The sequence below is a fragment of the Gorilla gorilla genome, chromosome 22 (genome assembly GCF_029281585.2).
Source record: "Gorilla gorilla gorilla isolate KB3781 chromosome 22, NHGRI_mGorGor1-v2.1_pri, whole genome shotgun sequence".
Classification (NCBI taxonomy): Eukaryota; Metazoa; Chordata; class Mammalia; order Primates; family Hominidae; genus Gorilla; species Gorilla gorilla.
In genome coordinates this window covers 45,333,876-45,353,019 of record NC_073246.2, presented here as the reverse complement: position 1 = coordinate 45,353,019, position 19,144 = coordinate 45,333,876, and the positions used below count along the sequence as shown (strand labels likewise).

The window sequence follows — 19,144 nt, the reverse complement described above, 5'->3', positions numbered from 1 at the left end:
GGCCCCTTTGACGTCATCAGCACAAGAGACTCAGAGCAAGGAACAAAACTGCCTGTACTCGCCAGGGCTCCTGATGCTATCGTCTCGTAGGAAACCCCGAATGAGGTCTGGGCAGGTGAAAAGCCTTCCTGTTTGTCCTCTCAATTAGTCACACTTGGTTCTGAGCCAAGCCGTCTGCTCCCATGTTAATCCCCAGCCTGGGAGGGCAGGCTGCAGCCGGCAGGGTTTGCACAACCCACAGTCCAGGCTGCAAGGTGGCTTCTCTTCCCTGTATTTTGCAGCCCCTGCCCTTACTCAGCACACACTTTCTTGTTTCTGAGTCCTTCCAAAACATTCTGGTCTGGGCTGTACTTTGTGCTGTTTGGGAGAGGCACCCCTCACCTCAGAGGGCAGCTGGAGACCTCCTGTGTGAGGAGGGCTTGGCCTCCTTCCTGGGGTCTCTGCTGCTCAGGCAGGGGGCTCCCTCTCCCTCTCCATGTGCTTGTGGGTGGGGGCAGAGCTCCTGCCCTTGTCTCATGTAGAAGAGATGGTTCCAGGCCACATAGGCCTGAGCTGGTCTGCTGCATGGAGTGGCCTGACCACCAAGCAGAGAGCAGGAGCGGCAGGGACAGTGCTTGTGCTTCGGGGTTTTTAGGGATTTATGAATGTGCACACCAAGAACAGCAAACAAACCAAAGTTCAAGTTATTTCTCTTTCTTACAAGTCTGCATGAATATAGTCTGTTCCAGAGGAAGTTGATTAAACTCTATTGCACCAGCCTCTGAAGAAGGCATAGTATGAAATAGCAGAGCATTTCTTGTGGCTCCCAGATCTGCCACCTGCAGTGGGGCCAGGCTACCCCACAGCTCCCAGGCCTCTGGGCACCATAGCTGTCTTCAGGTGCTCCAACTCAGGACATGGCCATTCAGAAGCAAGAATCAGCAAGCTCTTTCCAGGCTGGGGCACATCCTGAAGCCCCATCAGAGCAGCCCCATACAGTGGCTTAGGGGTGTGGGCTTGTGTCCTCCTCATGGAGGAGGGGAGCATGTTTTCCCAGCAGCTCAGGTTTCCAGGGCCCCCCCACCTTCCAGGTGTGACAGTTTTTCATACTTAAAACATCACTCAACTATCAGAGTGGTATACTGGGGAAAGGCAGGGCTGTGACAGAGAGCTGAAGTGGTGTGCGACAGTCACAAACAGCTTTCACCTTTGACCTTGGAACATGTGATGTGTTTTGCCCAAGTTTTCATTTCTCCCTGATTGCATTTAGCTTGGGATCTTGTTAAAATTCGTCTGCATTTCCATAGCATACCCTGAGCACTCAAGAGGCAGGACAAGGGGTTCTAGCCAGGGACCCAGATGTTCCTGCAGACATTGCACACTGGAGGCAAGCGACGCCCACCAGGGTGAGGCTGTCCTGATGCAGCATCCCCAGAGAGGCTGGGCCAGGGCAGCAGATTTCCCCTGCAACAGGGCATGGGGCTCCTCCTGTCACCTGCCCCTTGGGCCTGGGCCTCACAGTGTGGACTTGTCTGAAGTTTACCTGGTGCTCCATGGCGTCATGAAAGCCTGTTCCTCAGATGTCTCTGCCATTTACCCCTCTGTCCTCTAGAGAGCACCCATTCGGTGACAGGCCGACAAGGGTCTTGCAGAATCTTTGGTCTGGCACCCTGAGAGCTTGGAGCTCTAGGGTCTTTCTCCACATGACACCAACAGGCCTGTCTCTTGCGGAGTGATGGGTCTGGGCGCCGGACACTTCTTATGCCTCCTCACAGCTTCCACACTTATCTTTGCGCCAGCCACTGCTGTATGCAGGTATGACCAACAGCCCCTTTTGCCCTCTCCTGGGCTTCTCAGATTGGGCAGGGTGGGATACCAGGACCATACCAGGCCAGCACTCCTATAAGCAAGGCATATGCAGACAAGCTCCATTCTCCCCAGCTCCTCAGAGGGTCGCTGAAGGACAGAGCCTCAGTTGTCCATGGAGGAGACCAACTCAAGAATGCAACTTTGGGGCTGACATTTCCTCCTTTCTGCTCCCCTGGCCATTCCTCTTCCTGGGGGTGGTTTCTAAAAACCACAACAGAGCTTTCTGCGTAGGAAGAGCCCTGCCTTGGGCTCTGCTCCGGTGGAAGCCAGGTCCAGGAGGAAGTCCTGTGTTCCTGCTCCAGTGCAGGTCAAAGTATGTATCCCTGATCATTCATGCACTGGCTACATAATTTACACTTATCAAGCCCAAACAACCTGAGGAATGAAATGCACAAGCCAGTAAGCACATGGGGCAGCAACCCAGCTCTCTACAGGGCAAGTCCCCCTCCTCCTCCCCTGCTGGGCTCTCCAAAATGCTGGGCACAGTGAGTGTGACAGATCAATATCAGAACTCTGTGCTCTGGCCCTGGGTCAGACCCTACAGATTCAGGGATCCACAGATCAGGGGGTTGGACTCAAACCAGTCATCAGAATACTTGGCAGATGTTTTCTAAGAGCTAGTGTGTGCACGCATCACATATGGCCTGTTATCTGAATGGTCTCACGTGCGCCTCCCTATACACATTCAAATTCAGTTGAATACAGGTATTCAACTTAGCAACGATTATTATTCTATAGATGAGGACACAGATTTTGAGGTTAAATTCTAGAAAGAGTGGCTGGGGTTTGAATTGGGCAGTTGGTGGTAGATGCTGGCCATAATGGAAAGATTTTGGGGCTTGGAGTGAAGCACTGATGCGGAGGGGACATTTTTGGTAGGAAGGGGCTCTGGCAGTCAGGGTGGTGTCTGAGCTGGACTTTGAAGGACACACATGCTCTGCCAAGGAGTCAGAGAAGGAGCTGTGGTAGGAAGAGGGGCTTCTGGGCAGAGGGGTAGGATGTGCACCCTCAGGGTGTCACTTGGAGGGGAGGTTGGGGCCAGTAGGCTGGGAGGGCCAGCGTGGCCTCATGGTTTCTGTACCTTGTGCCCCCACCAGGCTGTGTTCTTTACGTCCCCAGTGTCTGGACCAAATAAGTGCCGTGTCCAATAAATGTTGCTGAACTCAAGTGAAGGCCGCTTTCCAGGAGGACAGAAAGTTCTAGAGGGAGGCTGTCCCAGAAGGAAGTTGGGGAAACAGGAGGATACCTAGCTTTGGTCTTGTTCTGTTGGGGTTGGATTTTTCTTTTCTTTATTTTTTTGTTTTTTTCTTTTTTAGGGACTGGGTCTCACTCTGTCTTCCAGGCTGGAGTGCAGTGCCACAGTCATAGCTCACTGAAGCCTTGAACTTCTTGGCTCAAGCGATCCTCCCACCTCAGCCTCCCAAGTAGCTGGCACTACAGGTGTGTGCCATCACACCTGGATAATTTTAATATTTTTTTGTAGAGATGGGGGTCTCACTATGTTGCCCAGCCTGGTCTCAAGCTCCTAGCCAGGGCCTCCCAGAGTACTAAGATTACAGGCTGAATTTTTCTTTTCTTTCCTATCTTTTTAGAACGTCTGAGATATATTTCACAGTGGATGGCCAGATAAATTGGTCTGTTGAGGCTTAATTTTTTGGATAATTACCAGGCCTCCGTTGGTCACCCAGTGTGGATGACTCACCACCACATTGTGGAAGAATGATTGTATGTGTTGGGGTTGTGAGCCCAGAAAAGGGAGAAGAGCAAGGCCTCCAAGTTCTCTCTCCAGAAATTCAAGGTCATTGGACCAGCTTCTCAACCCAGCATTTCTTGTCTTGCCACCTGGGAAGCAGTGGCTGTCACACTTTGACAGGGTTAGTGCAGCAGGAATGACAGAAACAAGCCCATGGTTGCCTTCTTTCTTGGCAAAAATCACCTCAGCATAAATGCTTTTTCTCTCATTATGGCCGGGTATAAAGGGCTGAGCAACCCTGGCCCCGTGTGTGGGAGAAACTGGCTGGATGTGAAGAATGGGGAGGACAGAGAGGCCAGCTGCAAGGTCATGAGGGCTGGCAGAAGCCTGTGTGGAGGGCACTGTCTGAACTTTATATAGAGGGCGGACCTTCTCCTTGGCAACAGAATGTTCTAGCATCATACTGGAGCCTCCCACTGCCCTTGGACAGGCTGCACCTGAGCTCAGTTCCTCCTGGAGCTCAGCCATCCATTCCCAGCCCTCAAGACCAGCCATCACCAAAGGCCTGCTCTTCCTAGAAAGTTGTCACTAGAATTTTTTGGAAGGCCTAATCCTTTCTTGGGATTTGGGAGGGCTGAGTATCTCCATAAACATTGGCTTAATACCTGCATCTGTTTTTCATATTTAGGATTATAGACCCATTCAAGTTGGTGATGAATGGTTATTGCAGCATTTTGGGGCACTCATTTCTTATCCCCTTGTGTCCCAAGCCCCTCTTCTCCAGTTCACTGGTTGGGATCTGCCCTGGCCCTGAGGATCAGGAAAGGGTCTGTAAACTGGACGCGGCTGAGGGAGGCCCCCAGAGGGGCCCTAGCTGGAGTCATGCTCTGGGCAGTCTCGAGGGCGATTTGGGATGAGCATAGCTGGGAGCTGGGGCCCTGGACAGGCTCGAAGACCTGTGCCCAGGAACCTCTGGAGTTTGAGGGTGGGTACCTGGTGCTGGGTGGGGGTGGCTGCGTTTACGTATGAGTGTATGCACGTGTGTGCATACACATAGGCTTGTGAGTGTGTGGGGGTTTGTGCATGTGTGTGCACGTGTATGAGTGTATGAATGTGTGCACGCGTGTGTGAGTTGCAACTCCACAGAGAGCTTCACAGAGCCCCTCTGTCAGGAGCCTTCTTTCCCAGTGTGCCACCATGGGGTGCTCTGAAATGGGGTTCTCTGTGCCTCTTGTGCCTTGCCTGCTCTCGGAGGAGCTGCTCCATGGCTACTCGCCTTGTGCACAGATGTGTGTCAGTCATGGTGCTTTCATCTGAGTGGGGACAGTTCAGAAAGGAAATGCCCTGGCTGCCCCTGTCGCCCCGCATCAGCTTCTCTTTGTGGCCTCAGCCACCTGGTGCTAGCTTCTGGGCAACCTGAACTAATCCTGGTGGCCCTTCCAGGCCGCCCAGCCCCTTGGCCTTGCCACCCCTCTGAAAAGTCCCTTTGGGAACCCCTTGCCTGCCCGTTTCTACTTTTCTTCTCACTGGTTCTAAGACCACATCCCAGCAAGCTGGCTCCACACCCGGACCTGGCACAGCTGGTCCTGCCCATTGGCACAGCAGCCCCCTGTGCCTCACCCCGGCTGGCCCCCTTCCTCCCTAGAAAACTTCCATGGCAGCACCGTGTTAGAGCCACTCTGTTAGGAACACCCTTCATGTTCTCACTGCTTGCCCACTGTTGCGCTTGTCTGGCAAAGCTAGCCCTAGTGTCACTCAGCTCTGCCTCTTCTGGGCTGTCCTATGCAGCTGCACCATGGCTGGGAACAGCTGCTCCATCTCAGGAAACATTGACAGCACACATCCCCCATCAGTCCACTCCTGCCCTTCGGATACCAGCACCCCTTCTGCCACCCCCTGCCTCCCCTGACACTCGGATACACTGGGGTCAAAGTTCCCCTGCCCCCAGCACCAGTGCTTCCTCCTCCTTTCGCCTGAGCCAGCTCCCTCCCAGGTCTCCTCCAACCACGCTGGCCTCCTTTCTTGGGTATCTCAATATGGGCACTGCCCTGGGCTGGACCCATCTCCAGAGCAGCCCCCACACTCAGCTCCAGCATCAAATGCCACCAAATTCTGATCAGTGTAAATCTTTTTCTTTGGCACATTTGGATGCTAAACAGACGTTCATGCTTAATGTGACTGCATCATATATGGCGAGGAACTGGCTTATGCAACTGTGGGGGTGCTGGTTAGGCAAGTCTGAAATCCAGGGCAGGCGGGAGGCTGGAAACTCTCAGGCTGGAGCTGACACTGAGTCCATGGGAGGAATCTCTCCTTCCTCAGGGAAGTTTCCGTGTGGTTCTCAAGGCCTTCAGCTATTGACAGGAGGTCCACCCAGATGTTTGAGGACAAGCTCCTTTACTTGAAGTCACCCGGAGCTACCACATGCCCTCCCAGCAACTCCTAGAGTAGAGTTTGACTGAGTAGCGGGGTTCTGTGTCCAGGCCCTGTGGACTCAGAAACAGCAGAGCCATTTGGTTTCCTCCTTCAGTTTCTGTCTCACCAGACTGTTTTTCCACCCTCAGTCATTCTCTCTTCAGCGGCTTGTTGGATCTTTTAGAAATAGAAATCAGAGCAGTCATTCCTTCCCTGGCTGAAACTTCCCAGTGCCTCCCCAGGGTACCAGGAGTCAGCTGGGCTGAGCCTGTGCTCTGGGCCACACTGTACCTGCTGACTCAGCTAGCCTGAATGGTTTGGGGTTTCCCTTCCCTGCTGCTGTCTGAGTCAGTGTCGGGAGTGAGCATGTGTCACCCACCAAGGACCCTGCCTGTTGGCTCCCTCTAGTCACACCTGTTCAGACTTGTCTGTTTTGGGGCTGTAGCAGGGAGGGGGTTGGGGCTGAGGGAGGAAGGCTCTGACCCAACGCAAGCTGCTGATGGGCCGAGCACTCAAGCTGAACAGACCTGCCTGGCTCCTCTCTGGCTGTTGGAACCTCACCAGACCTCACATCCTTTCTGCCCTTGAATTGTGAAGGTTCCCCTGGGGACCTTCTGGAAAAGTCTGTAAAGCACCCCCTTCTCCCGCATGGATAGCCCCATCCTGGGCCCCGTCCTCTCCTGTACTGATCACCTGGCTGGTATCAGTCAGTGGCTGCCTTGCAGGGAGGCTGTTAGAAGGCTCATGGGAGCCTGAAGTTTTTGTTTTGAAGCAGCTCTTCCTGCCTTCCTCCTGTGGCCTCGATTTGTTCTCTGGCTCCATGTAAGGGCATCTTCTGAGTCTCAGCAGAGCCTCAGCAAGCGGTGTTGGTGCCGTAAGGGACCCTCATCAACTGCGTCAGCCGATGTCTCCCAGCCTGTGTCTGTGAATGTTAGCTTCTTGGGACTGTGGAGTCCTAATTAGGGAAAAGGAGTCAGGCTGGCAGGACCAAGGGCAAGCAAAAAGAGAAAGCAGATAAGCTATAGAGCTGACTTTCTTCATGGTCCAGGACACGCAGGCCTCCTGCTCAGGTAACTCATGATCTTCCTGGGCCGAGCTATGGCCAGACACCTGCAAGTTAGCTCCTGGCTGCCTTGGCGTTATCAGTTCTGCACGTCGCCCTCTGCAGCCTAAGAACCACCCTATAAAATCCCCAGCAAGCCTTTGTTTCTTTGCACTTGGCTCCTCTTCTGCTGATTCTGCCCATTGCAACCTTGGAATGCGTTTTCATACTTTCTCTCATAAATCTGCCTTTCTTTGCCTACAACTGTCTTGGTAAATTCTTTTACCCCAGTACCACCAGCCCAGATTGTTGCTGCTCACCCACCACAGGGATGTTACCTGATGTTGCAGATCAGTTAGCTCCAGGGGCAGAGAAGCCTAGAAGCCCTGTTGCTCTCTCAGAGATTCACAACAGGTGCCAGTTAAAGGCTCTGAGAAATCCACAGCAGAGACACCTGCTTACTCTGCTTGGCCCAGCATTTCCCAGGCCCGTCTGACCATCGGGCCACCCTAGTCCAGCCCCTTCTAGTCCGTGGAGCATGAGTTGGGAATCACTGATCCAGACCAGACTTTCAATTTGCAGGAAATGTAAAGGAAACAGAGGTGTCAGAGGTTCAGGGACTCCCCGAGGCTTGTATAAAAGTCAAGAGTGACGTCGGCCAGGGGACAGTGTGCAGTGGCAAGGAAGGCATCCACAGGGTGTCCCAAGGAGGTCATGCCAGCCGGTGTGAGGATGCAGGGCAGATGGCAAGCTCTTGTGCCCAGGGGACAGTACAGGGCTGAAAAGGGACAGTATGATGTGCAGCTGCGGATCTAAGACTCACAGGTGAGAGGAACTTCCAGCTCATCCTGTCTGTTCTTGGAGCGTTCTCACTGTTTAAAGTTCTCAGCACGGAGTTGAAAACGCCTTTGTCTAACTCTTCCCCCGTCATCCTGGCTATGTCTTCAGGAGCTGCAGAGACGGGTTTTGGTCCCTCTCACACCTGGCAGATTCTTGAGCATCTGAAGATGGCTTTCCTCTCCCCTCCTTCTCACCAGCAGCAACGGCGCTTCACAGAAGACACTAGGGAAGACAGCCCTGGAAGAGTGACTCCTCGAGAATAATTGCCTCCTGGAGGGAGTGCTGTCCTGAGGCCCTAGCTCTGACCCACAGCAGGGTCTGGTCCATAGGAAAGAAAAGCCACCTCCCCTACTTTCCCCACACACCCCTGGGCTGGGCAGAGAGTAGAGGATCCTCGGCAGGACTTTGCATTCGCTCTGTGGACTTGCATGGGCTCTTCTCTTGTGCGTGCACATGCAGGATGTCACCACCAGACTGTACCCACCTACCTCCAGAGGGGCCTCTGGAGCACACGTTCAGAAGGATGCTCGTCAGGGGGCCTCTCCTGCTGGACACCTCTGTCCCTGGGGGGCCTCGCCTGCTGGACACTGGACACCGGACATCTCTGTCCCTGGGAGGCTTCTTCTACTGGACATCTCTATCCCTGGGGGTCTCACCTGCCAGACAACGCTGTTCCTCGGGGGCCTCTCCTGCTGGACACCACTGTTGTTCAGGGGACCTCACCTGCCAGACACCTTTGTTCTGGGGGCTTCACCTGCTGGGCTCTGCTGTTCCTGAGGGCCTCTCCTACTGGGCTCTGCTGTTCATGGGAGGCCTCACCTGCTGGCCTCTGCCGTTCTTGGGGATCCTTGCCTGGGAGTTTGAGCATCTCATGAGTCTGGTTTTCATTCTGTTGAGGCCAGTGGGGTAGACAGAGGGTGGCCCCATCCAGGTGTTCCTGCCAGGGTTGGGAAAGAACAGAGATGCCTGATGAGGGGCCTCCCTGCCTAGCTCAGGGCCCTACCAGCCACCCACTGCTGTGCCAGGGCCAGGACATTTCCTGGGCTCAGGAAGCCGACCTGAACGCTAATGCTGTACCCTGCAGAGTGGGTCAGAGCGTTTCATCATGGGTCTTCACCACGTGTTTCTGAGACGGGCTGGAGAAAAGGAGATGAGCATTAGGAATGGTTGCCACAGCAATAACTCAGAGTGGGATCTGAGAGAAAGGACTTCCTTCTTCCTGCATGTGCGTTTGCAACTGCCTACTCCATGGGCACAGGGGAGGCTGCTGGCCTGGGTTCCAGGTGTTCATTAGGAACAAGGGGTCACACAGGCTAGATTACACCCTGAAATCTCCCTCTGGCTCTCAGGTGTGACGCTGCATCTGTGACCAGGAACTCAGGGATGAGGGACAGAGTGGGGGCCTCCTGATGCCCCAGGCTTCCAGCACTAAGTATGGAGTACACCTCGCCCCTGGGGCTCCTGGAAGCCTTTCCCATCCTGGGCACAACCACGAATTCCTCTCTGGGTAATTCAGCAGTGAAAGGCATCTGCTCTTCATTGAAGGTAGCTGTGCACAGACCTCAAGCCTGAAGGGTCTAAGGTGTCTTGTGAGCACCGGGTCAGCTCACAGCAGTTGGGAGACGATCCCTCAGGCTGGGTGGGAGAGACCTCAGTGTGAAAGACACAGCCCAGAGCGGACGCTGTCTTGTAGCGGGATTTTTTTAAGGAATCAGAGAAACTGATGGGGTACAGGAGGATATTTATTATTTAGGTGCACCAGCCCAGTCGGATTAACATCCAAACGACTTAGTCCCAAACAAAGAGTTGTTACCTTTTAAGCATCTCATGGGGTGGGGGGAGATCTGTACAGGGGGAAGCATATTATACAAGTGAGAAACAAAGACAGTTATTTAATTAATTGAGACATGCATTATGTCATTTCTTACTTGTTAAGGAGAAACATGTTTTGCGACTTGAGTTTATCTGTCTGTGACCTTGCAGCTGCACAGCTAGGGAATCAGGGTCTCCACAATGCCTGGGAAAGGGAGAGATAAGGCTAACTAGCCACAGAAAAACAGGCAGTTAATTTTTAAAGGACTCCAGCTCTTTCTCTTTCTCAGGGGGAATTGGGTTTTCTTACAACTGAGTTTCTGCTTACACGTTCTTTAATTTCTTTTAATTCCTGTTCCGGTCTCACAGGGGCGTTTTAAAGTGAAAGAGCCAGGTGACTGCTGTCTCAGCAGTGGAGACCTTGCCACGCGTGCTCTGTGAGGGCAGGACCGGCTGTCCTTTAGCCTGGCACAGCAAGGAGTGGTCCAGGGTGGTGCAGTGCCAGGGTGCTGTTGTCGCCGTCTCTCAGCCTGCAGAAGGAGTCGGGGGTGGTGGAGCCAGGCTGTCTTGGCGGGTGCTTGCCTCTGGCATGTTGTGCTTCTGCCCTGGCCTGTCTAGATGGGATGAGTCGTGGTCTTCTGGAGAGAGCCTTGCCTGCCCTTGTGCGTTGTTTTGAATGGCCGTGTCTGTGTGCCTCGGGGGCCTGCGGTGGCTGTGGGGCATCACTGATGTGCTTCTATCTTGTACAGATGCTGCAGCACTGAGTTACTTGGCTGAGAGGGAGGGAGGGGCGGTGGGTCTGCAAGCTGTTCTGATGCTGATGCTGCCCAGGGCTTCTGCACCCACGGGGCTGTTCTTGGTGTTTCAGTTCGCTTGTTCCTTGAGGCTGCAGTGTCCTGCTGGCCACAGGCCTGTGAGAACAGGGCTGGCCTATCCTGGCTCTGACCTTCGAGTGCCAGTCCAGGGTCTGTGTTGTCACAGGCCACATGTGTGTCTTGCTGACTGCGCCTGTGAGGGGCCAGTTGGCCGGCCTGGCCTTGTGGTCACCATAGTCTGGCCGGCTCTGCCCCTGCCCAACGCTCTGTCCTCCCGAGCCTGGGCTTTGGTGCACACTGGCCTCCTGAGTGCTGGGTACCCCAGTCCACTTTGGGCCACTGAAGAACCCTGCCATTTGGGTCCAGCTTGCATTTGTTCAGTTTGTTTTGGGGTGCCCCTTGAGGCCCCTCCCTGCCTTGTGAGATCAATGACTCCCCACAGAGGTGTCCTTTGTGGTTGTCATTTGCGCAGACGGGTCCCTTGGAGCTTGTGGTGTGTCCTAAGTCACGAGCAGGAGGCAGGGCCTCTCCCCAGTGGTGCTTTTCTGGGAAGGGTTTCTCCCGCGAAGGAAGAGCCGGCACACTCGGCAGGAGTGGGGCAGACCCGGGCTGCCTTTCCCCAGAGCAGGGCACCAAGCGAATAGCCGCGGACCTGCAGCAGCGAGGAGTCTTCAACAGGACCCAAGAGTGCCAGCCAAAGAGGAAAGGGTTGGTACGATCTGAAAGTTTGCCAGCTAAGAACACATGCTTACCAAAACCACCTGAAAGAAATTTAAATAAAAAATCCTACCAATCAGTAAGAAAAAGACCTACAACCCAATGGAGAAACATACATATGTGACTGGCAGGCATTTCTCAGTGATTTGGCTGGCAAACATGGGAAGAGATGGTCAACCACATTCGTCTCCAGGGACACGCAAACCTGGATGGTAAGGAGACCACTGTGCACCCACCAGATTGGCCGAACCTCGGAAGTCCAACCTGTCGAGCCTGAGCAGGGTGTGGCTCTCTCCCAGTGCTGCTGGGGGAGCAGCGGTCTGAATATTTGGGAAACCCGTTTGGCACTGTGTGTGACGTTGAACATCGTGTGCCCTTTCTACAGCAGGTTCCCTCCAGGCACCCCCAGGAGAAGCTCAAGCATGTGCTCACATCTCAGGGCAGTTCTGTTGGGAGCAGCCCCAAGCCAGACACAGCCCAGTGCCATCCCAGAGTTAAGGAGCACTTCATGGCGCGCTGCACGCGGAAACCCCACACAGCTCTGGCCACGGTGAGCGAAGGCCACAGCGACAGCACCAGTGCTGCATAGCGTTAAGACTGAGTGAAAATGACAAGTCCCGAAGACTCTGTGTGACTCCGTCCCATACAGCTTGGAAACAAGTACAACAAGCCGTGTTTTTCAGCAAGTGTGTGTATATGTGTTAAAACTTTTAAGAAAAAGGAGGAGAAAACTCCAGATGGAGGTTGCCAGGCAGGGTGGGAATGGGAGAGAAAGAAGCATGTTGATTGCTTTCTCTGCTGTCCACTTCTTGGAGTGGGGTAGGTTCACAAGTGCTCATCACGTTATTAAAATGAATGAATGAAAATACAAGGGAGCCTTACATGAACAAACGATGAACCAGGGTGGCATCAGTTCACTTGAGCCCCAGGATCCCGAGAGAAAGGCAGTGAGGATGCGCGGGTCCATCCCGAAGAAACGGCCACAGTGTGTTCCTTTGCGGTTTCCCATTATCCGCCATGGCAGGGCAGGAGTACAGAGGGCCCCGCCACATGGGGACCCACAGCCTCCATCTTTACTTCTTCCCCTCATCTGCGGGCAGGGGGCTTGTAAAGTCGGGGCCTGTCCTCTGCCCTCCCCCAGAATGGCTGATGCGTGTGAACGAATGCCTGGCTCTGGTAGGGGCTGCCTGCCAGGCCTATGTTCTGAGCGTCTCCACCCTGTGTGCCTGCATGAGGCTTCGGTGGATTGCTTTCTATCCTCAGAGCAACTAGGTGAGGGCACAGTCACCATGTCCCGAGACGGGGAGATGGAGGCCGGGCGAGCTCCGGGGCAGGCGGGCAGATGGGAGCCCCTGTGATGTGGGCGCTGGTGGGCTGAGCGCCACCTCATGGCAGGCAGCACCCCTCCGTCCTTGGTTTCTCCACAGCGGAGGCCCTCAGTCCTCCTGCAGCCTCCACCACTCCTCACACCACAGCCAGAGAACTGTGTAGGCCTTCAAAAGCCCGAGCGAGTCTCCCTTGCATCCAGGTGGGGGTTCTGGGTGACACAAGTTCTGCAGGCTCTGGGCCTGTTCTCTCTGGAAGGTTCCAGGACAGAGTGCAGGATCCAGGAGGGGAGGGGAGACTTGTCCCCGTTTGTGGCTGGGGAGTGTGAAGCACAGCAGGGTGGTGGCGTTCCCCCAGGGCCCAGGCTGCTGGGAGGCTCATGATTCTTGTCTCTGCTCCCTGCCGGTTCTGGGAACAAAGGAAACCGGGGAAGCTGGGCGTTTCCGAGAGAAGTTTCTTCAGAAACCCAGATTGGGTGTTGGACGTAAATCTGGAGGAGTCTGCCTCGTCTCCTGGGCTGTGACCTTGTGGAGCAAAGGTGGCGGGAAGCGGAAGCAGAGGCAGGCGGCCCAAGGTGCAGAGCGGGCCAGCGGGGTCCTGCTACCCCTACTGTCCCCAGGAACCACTGCCTGGGAGCAGCTTCCGTCAACACCCCAGGCCAGAGGCCAAGGCCTCCCTACCATAAACCTACCATAATCACAGTGTGGTGTTGAAATTAGGATAGACAGTGTATCAGTGGAACAGAATGAGTCCACAAATAGACCCACAGATACAGACACACATTTCCAACAAAGATTCAAAGACAATTCAGTGGAAAAGGGAAGTCTTTTTAACAATGGAGCAGAGACAATTGGGTATCCACTGGCACAAAAATGGAACTGCATACTTTTCACTGCATACAGAACCTTAACAGATCATAGACCCACATATGTGATCTAACACTATTAAATTTCTAGAAGAAAACAAAATTTTTGTAAACTTGAGTTAGGAAGAGATTTCGGTACATTGCTGTCAGAGAACGTTTGCAGAGAGCTCTGGTCACTGCAGGGGGAGCTGCAGGTCTGCACTGCTTTGTTCTCTTGGGGCAGCCACCCAGGCGCCCTCTGCTCTTAGGGGAAGCTGCCACCCTGGACTTCAGGGCTGACTGGAGGCACATATCACTGCTTTGCGTCCTGTCCACCCGTGCCCAGCTTTATATACCTGCAGCAGGGGCTGTGAGGGGCGAGGCACCAGCTCAGGGCTGTGTGACCAGCAGGTGGATTTAGATCCTCATCTGTTTGTGCCAGCGCCTGCCCCTGGCTGCTGCCCACCCCCTCGTCTTCTCCTGCTCTTGCTTAAGAGGCCAAAGTCTGACTCCACGGAGGGCACAGCACATTCCTGAGTGCCATGCTCACTTGGCATTTCTGAGCTGCATTTTCTGCAGCTCGAAAAGGAGGTGTGAGGGATGTGTCCTTTCCCGGCAGCTAGCGCTTTGGAAGGCACCACACACCTTCCTCTTTGCTTGTAGACGTGGCTCTTTCGAAAAACAAGATAGTGTTCCCCAGAGCAGGCTCCTTGGAGACAGTGGGAGGAGGCGATGCCACTTGTTGGACATGGCCATTCATAAGCGCAGGTCGTGGAAGGGGACGGCAGCCAGGATGGAAAATTAAAGCCTGCATCCCTGGGAAGACGAGCCAGGAGGTCTCACAGCTGCTCCACCTGCAGCAGGTACCGGTCTTCGCAGTGTCCACAGAGCCCTGGCCTGGGAGCTAACGACTCACTCCCCTGTAGCCCTGGGGCTTGCTGTGGTGGGGAGCACCACAGACCCCAAACTTCCTGATTGCTCTCAGTACAGACGAAATGCGCCCGAGTCTTCCAGCAGACGTGGGTAATTTAGGCAAGAAGCATTATGAACGAGGACAAAGAGGACTTTTGGTTGCATGTTGTTTTTTTTGTCCAGCGTGGCTGCCTAAGGTGACCACGAGTTCTCGTTCAGCTGGCTGAATCACTGCAGGCAAGGGGAAGGACAACACCCTTTGCAAACACGTCCTCTTTTGGCCTTGGGAGGCAGCATGGGAGTGTCTGCTGAGCTGCCATGGCCTGTTGGGGGAAGGGCTGGTTGTTGAGCCTCAGTCCCCTGCCCTTGCTGTCCAGCCTGCCCGGGGCTCACTGAGGTTCCTGTGACGGCCGTCCATGTTCCTCAGAGTTCCGCGTGAGACCCCAGAAGCAGAGCAAAGAGCCCCAGGGCTGTACGTGGGCAGCAAGGAATGAAACGCTGAGTCCTCAGGGGATGTTTGAAGATAGAGGGACAGAGGCCAGTCCAGGTGGAAGGATAGAGAACGGTCTTCCAATAGCAATGTGTTCTGAATATTTTGGAACATAATTAGGTTGCCTTGGTGAATTCCCCTATTTTCTCCAGAGCACTTCTCAATCTGAAGTTACATATTTACTTGGGAATTTACTTACTTATGGATCGAACTGTATCCCCTTGATACTGAATTCCTAACCCGCAGTGCCTGTAAATGTGACCTCGTTTAGAAAGAGGGTCTTTACCGATGTAACCAGGTTAAGATGAGGTCAGCCCTGTCAGTCACTACATGACAGACGAACAGCAGTTGAAGCCACAGTGCCCAGGTGCAGTGCCCTCCCTTATCCTCAGGGGATGCATTCCAAGATCCCCGGTGGATGCCTGAATCCGCAGATAGTATTGAACCCTAGATAGAACCCTAGATAGACCATGTTTTGTCCTCTACATGCGTATGTGTGATAAAGTTTAATTTATAAATTAGGCACAGTAAGAGACTAACAACAATAGCTAATAGTAGAACAATTAGAACAATAAGCCAGCATCACTGCTCTTCTGATTTGGGGCTGTTATTAACTAGGATAAGGGTTACTTGAACACAGGTGCTGTGATACCACAACACTTGTTCTGATCATCAGGACAGCTACAGTTGGGCGCGGTGGCTCACACCCATAATCCCGTAATCCCAGCACTTTAGGAGGCTGAGGCAGGCAGATTACTTGAGGTCAGGAGTTTGAGACCAGCCTGGCCAACATAGTGAAACCCCATCTCTACTAAAAATACTAAAATTATCTAGGTGTGGTGGCGTGCGCCTGTAATCCCAGCTGCTCTGGAGGCTGAGGCAGGAGAATCACTTGAACCTGGGAGGCAGAGGTTGCAGTGAGCCGAGATCGTGCCACTGTGCTCCAGCCTGGGTACAGAGCAAGACTCCGTCTCAGAAAAAAAAAAAAAGAGAGCTACAGAGTGACTAGCAGGCAGGTCAAATAGACACTGTGGAGATGCTGGATAAAGGATGCTACACGTCCCGGGTGGGACAGAGCAGGACGGCAGGGGATTTCATTACGCCACTCAGAATGGCGGGCAATTGAAAAAACTTATAAATTGTTTATTTCCGGAATTTTTTACTTAATATTTTCAGACTGCAGTTGACCTCAGGACACTGAACCATGGAAAGCGAAACCGTGGATAAGGGGGAACAACTGTGTTTCCCAAAGTCACAGTGCACTTAGAGGGGGTCCTCCCACCCCATCCTCCCCTCAGACAGAGACTGGGTGTTGTGTGGGTTTCTACTGGGTCCTCTGAGAGGGCAGCGCCTGGGGTGAAGAAGTAGCCTCCAGACTCTGTCCACCCCCTCCCGCCTCTGGAATGTATCAGGGGGAAGACAGGCCTCCAGTTCCATGAGTTCCTGCCCTGGCCCCGCCCAGCACCCTCATGCCCACCCCCATTCTCACTTGGCCAGCACCACTGACCCCAGCGCAGTCAGGCACAAGCGTGTTCCCTGTGCATATGCTGTCCGTGCACATACATCCTGAACCAGGCACACAGATGCACACACATACACACACATGCACTGTGTTCACACCCCAGAAACACACCTGTGTAGACACGTGCATGCACAGACATGTTTCTGTACTCGAAGTGGGTTCTGAGACAGTGAGCAGCAGGCACTTGGGTTTTTGGCCAGGAGCGCTGCTGTGCTAAGGCTGGGAGGGCCTGGGTCCCTGCAGGCGTCACGGCCTTCCTTCTTACAGACTCGCTGTAGGTCGCCCCTGCTGTTGACACCCGTGTCAGTGCAGACACAGCCCTCCCAGCTGGGCAGCCGAGTCCGAAGGCTGCCTGCGCGCTGGCCCTTCCATCTCTGCTCCTGCACACAGCTCCTCTGCAGACCTACCTCATCGCTGTCACCTGCTCTCTCCCGTTCCAGAAGCCACCCCTGAGCCACGGGAAGCTCCCAGCACCTGCTCTTTTACTCCCAATTTGCTCCTCCTCTTCTGCCCTCCTCTTTTATTTCTATTTGGAGAAGTATGGAAAGTCAAAAAGTACAGTGAATAAGAGCAACCCCCATATTCCCATCACCCAGAATGAATAACCTGTTAATGTGTGTAGGGTGGTGGGAGGTGGTATGCATGTGTGTGTGAGGGGTGGGGGGTGCATGTGTGGTATGTAGAGTGTGTGTGTGCGTGTGTGGTGTGAGGGTATGTGTGTAGTGTGAGTGCAGTGTGTGGTATGTGGTGTGTGCATGTATGTTGTGTGGTGTCTGCACATGTATGGTGTGTTTGGGGTGTGTGTGGTGTCTGTGTGTGTGGGCTGTGTGGGGTGTGAATGTGGTTGTGTGTGGGTGTGTGTGTGGTATATGTGTGATGTGTGTGCATGTATGGTGCATGGAGTGTGTGGGGTGAGCGTGGTATAAGTGTGATCACGTGTGGTATACATGTGTGCTGTGTGTGATATGTGTGCATGTAGTGTGGCGTGTATGCATGTGTGGTGTGTGATGTGGCTGTGATGAGTTTGGTGTGAGTGTGCATGTGTGGTGTGAGCGTGTGTGGTATAAGTGTGGTGTGTGCTGTGAGTGTGGTGTAAGTGTGTGGTATGAGTGTGTGGTGTGTGAGCAGGTGGGGGGCAGGAAGGGATCAAGCCAGCGCCGCTGTTGTTACAGCACTGACTTCCCCATAGGTGATTTCCGCTGCATCCCAGACACCCCCTAGCTGGCCCCAATTTTTGGAAAAGTAAGTGATTTGGGGGTGAATTGCACTACCTTTAAGTCATTCTGAAGTCCTCGGTGGCTCAGAAATGCAGGGAGATGACATTGGAAGCTTCCCTCCCTCTTGTTAGGACAAATCCTGTGATTTGCACACCTTGAAAGTCTGGATGTGGGACCTGGACAGGCCCTGGCACCCCCGGGGCCCCTGCAGCAGGTGCGGGGAGGGGTCTGGTGGGGCAGTGCACAGGGATGGAAGGTTGCAGGGTGGGCACAACATCCCCTGCAATCCCTAGCACATTCCTGTGGTTCCGTGGGTGGGTGGGCAGGACAGGGAGAGTCACAGGTGGGAGGAGGCCTGGTCCCCTGTCCTCACCCTGCATCAGTCCTGGCTGGTGGCATTCTGACCACCCTCTCCCATAATACCAGGCTCGCCCCTCCCCCAGGCCTGGTTGTGTCCGGAGCTGCCCTCTGGGCTCTGTGGGCAATGTGAACATGTGGCCGCCAGGAATAGCGCCTCATATTTAGACAGCAGCCTCCTCTGCTCCCGGCCTGCCCTTCCAGGCCCTCTGCGGGCAGGCTGGCCATTTGTCCCAAGTCCCTTTCAGGGTTCTGTTGGTGGAAGGGCCTCCATCCTGCCCACCCCTTCAGCTGAAGGCTTCTGTCCCAGGATCACACCCCACGCTCCCAACAGGACTCAGAGGGCCTCGCCTTCCAGCCCAGAAGCCACCGAGTTCTTTTGTGTAAAGTGTAAAAAATGTTTGCACACCCAGCTATTTGTGTGTGTGTGTGTACATTTAAAATTATGTATTTGTTGTATTCTCATTAGCTAACGTCTTAAGGCACAGTGTGTGTTTACGGTGAAGTTTATAACAGCAGATGTTAACCCACCACGTGAAAGTGTTAACCCGATCATCTCAGAGATGACTTCCTAATCCTGGGTTCTCAGACTGGCCTGAGTCTGGGTGGCGATGGAGACAGCAGTGGCTTCCGGGAGGTCCCTGCACTGGCCCCACCCAGGGGACCATGGAAGGATTGGATCTGGGCCATCTGGGTCTCCTCTGGCCCCTTGTCCTGGTGCCTGGGAGCAGGGGTGTTGGGAGGAGGAGGCTAGGCTGCTCCAGGGTGCTGGGCCAGGGCCAGGGCCAGGGCCAGTGGCTGTGTCTCAGAAGTCCAGGCTACGTTCCTGCCCCATGTTCCAGAAAGCTCTCCTGTCCCCAGGCTGCCCTCATTCAGGCACCTTTTCACACTTGGATGACTCCAACGGGCTGATTCAGTACCGCAGAGTGTCCCAGCAGCTGACAATGACTGGAACTTGGGGAACGTCTCCATGGCCAGACAGGGCCCTGTTGAGGTGGCTGAGGCCACAGCTTAACACCAACAAACCATTTGCTGGTGGTCACAAGACGGGGTGAGTAGCAGCTGCACATTCCTGCAGAGTGAGCAGGCATTCCCAGCTGGGTGGATGAAGGCCCTGCAGCCTGGATGTGGGAGCTGGAACTGTCCGCTTTGCCCGGCACACACTACTACACCCCATCGGCTAAAATGCGTTGCCTACCATGGGGTCTTCACCCACCCACAGCTCTGCTCCGATTCCAGGTTGGGCCCTTCTTCCTCTGACCACTGTACCTTTATTTTTTTTAGCCTTTGGCAT

The 19,144-nt window shown here is 54.2% G+C and overlaps 1 protein-coding gene across 2 annotated transcripts in view; it reads left to right on the top strand.

Annotated features, from left to right (window-relative positions):
• Positions 1-18,850, top strand: part of HSF2BP (heat shock transcription factor 2 binding protein) — a 155,449-nt gene extending 136,599 nt beyond the window's left edge. The window contains exon 10 of one of the 2 annotated variants that reach the window (XM_063702623.1): positions 18,712-18,850. In XM_063702623.1, coding sequence (XP_063558693.1) covers positions 18,712-18,748 — 37 coding nt within the window. In that variant the 3' untranslated portion in view covers positions 18,749-18,850. The remainder of the gene's footprint in view (positions 1-18,711) is intronic. The other variant, XM_063702624.1, reaches the window with a different exon arrangement.
• Positions 18,851-19,144: the final 294 nt, after the last annotated feature.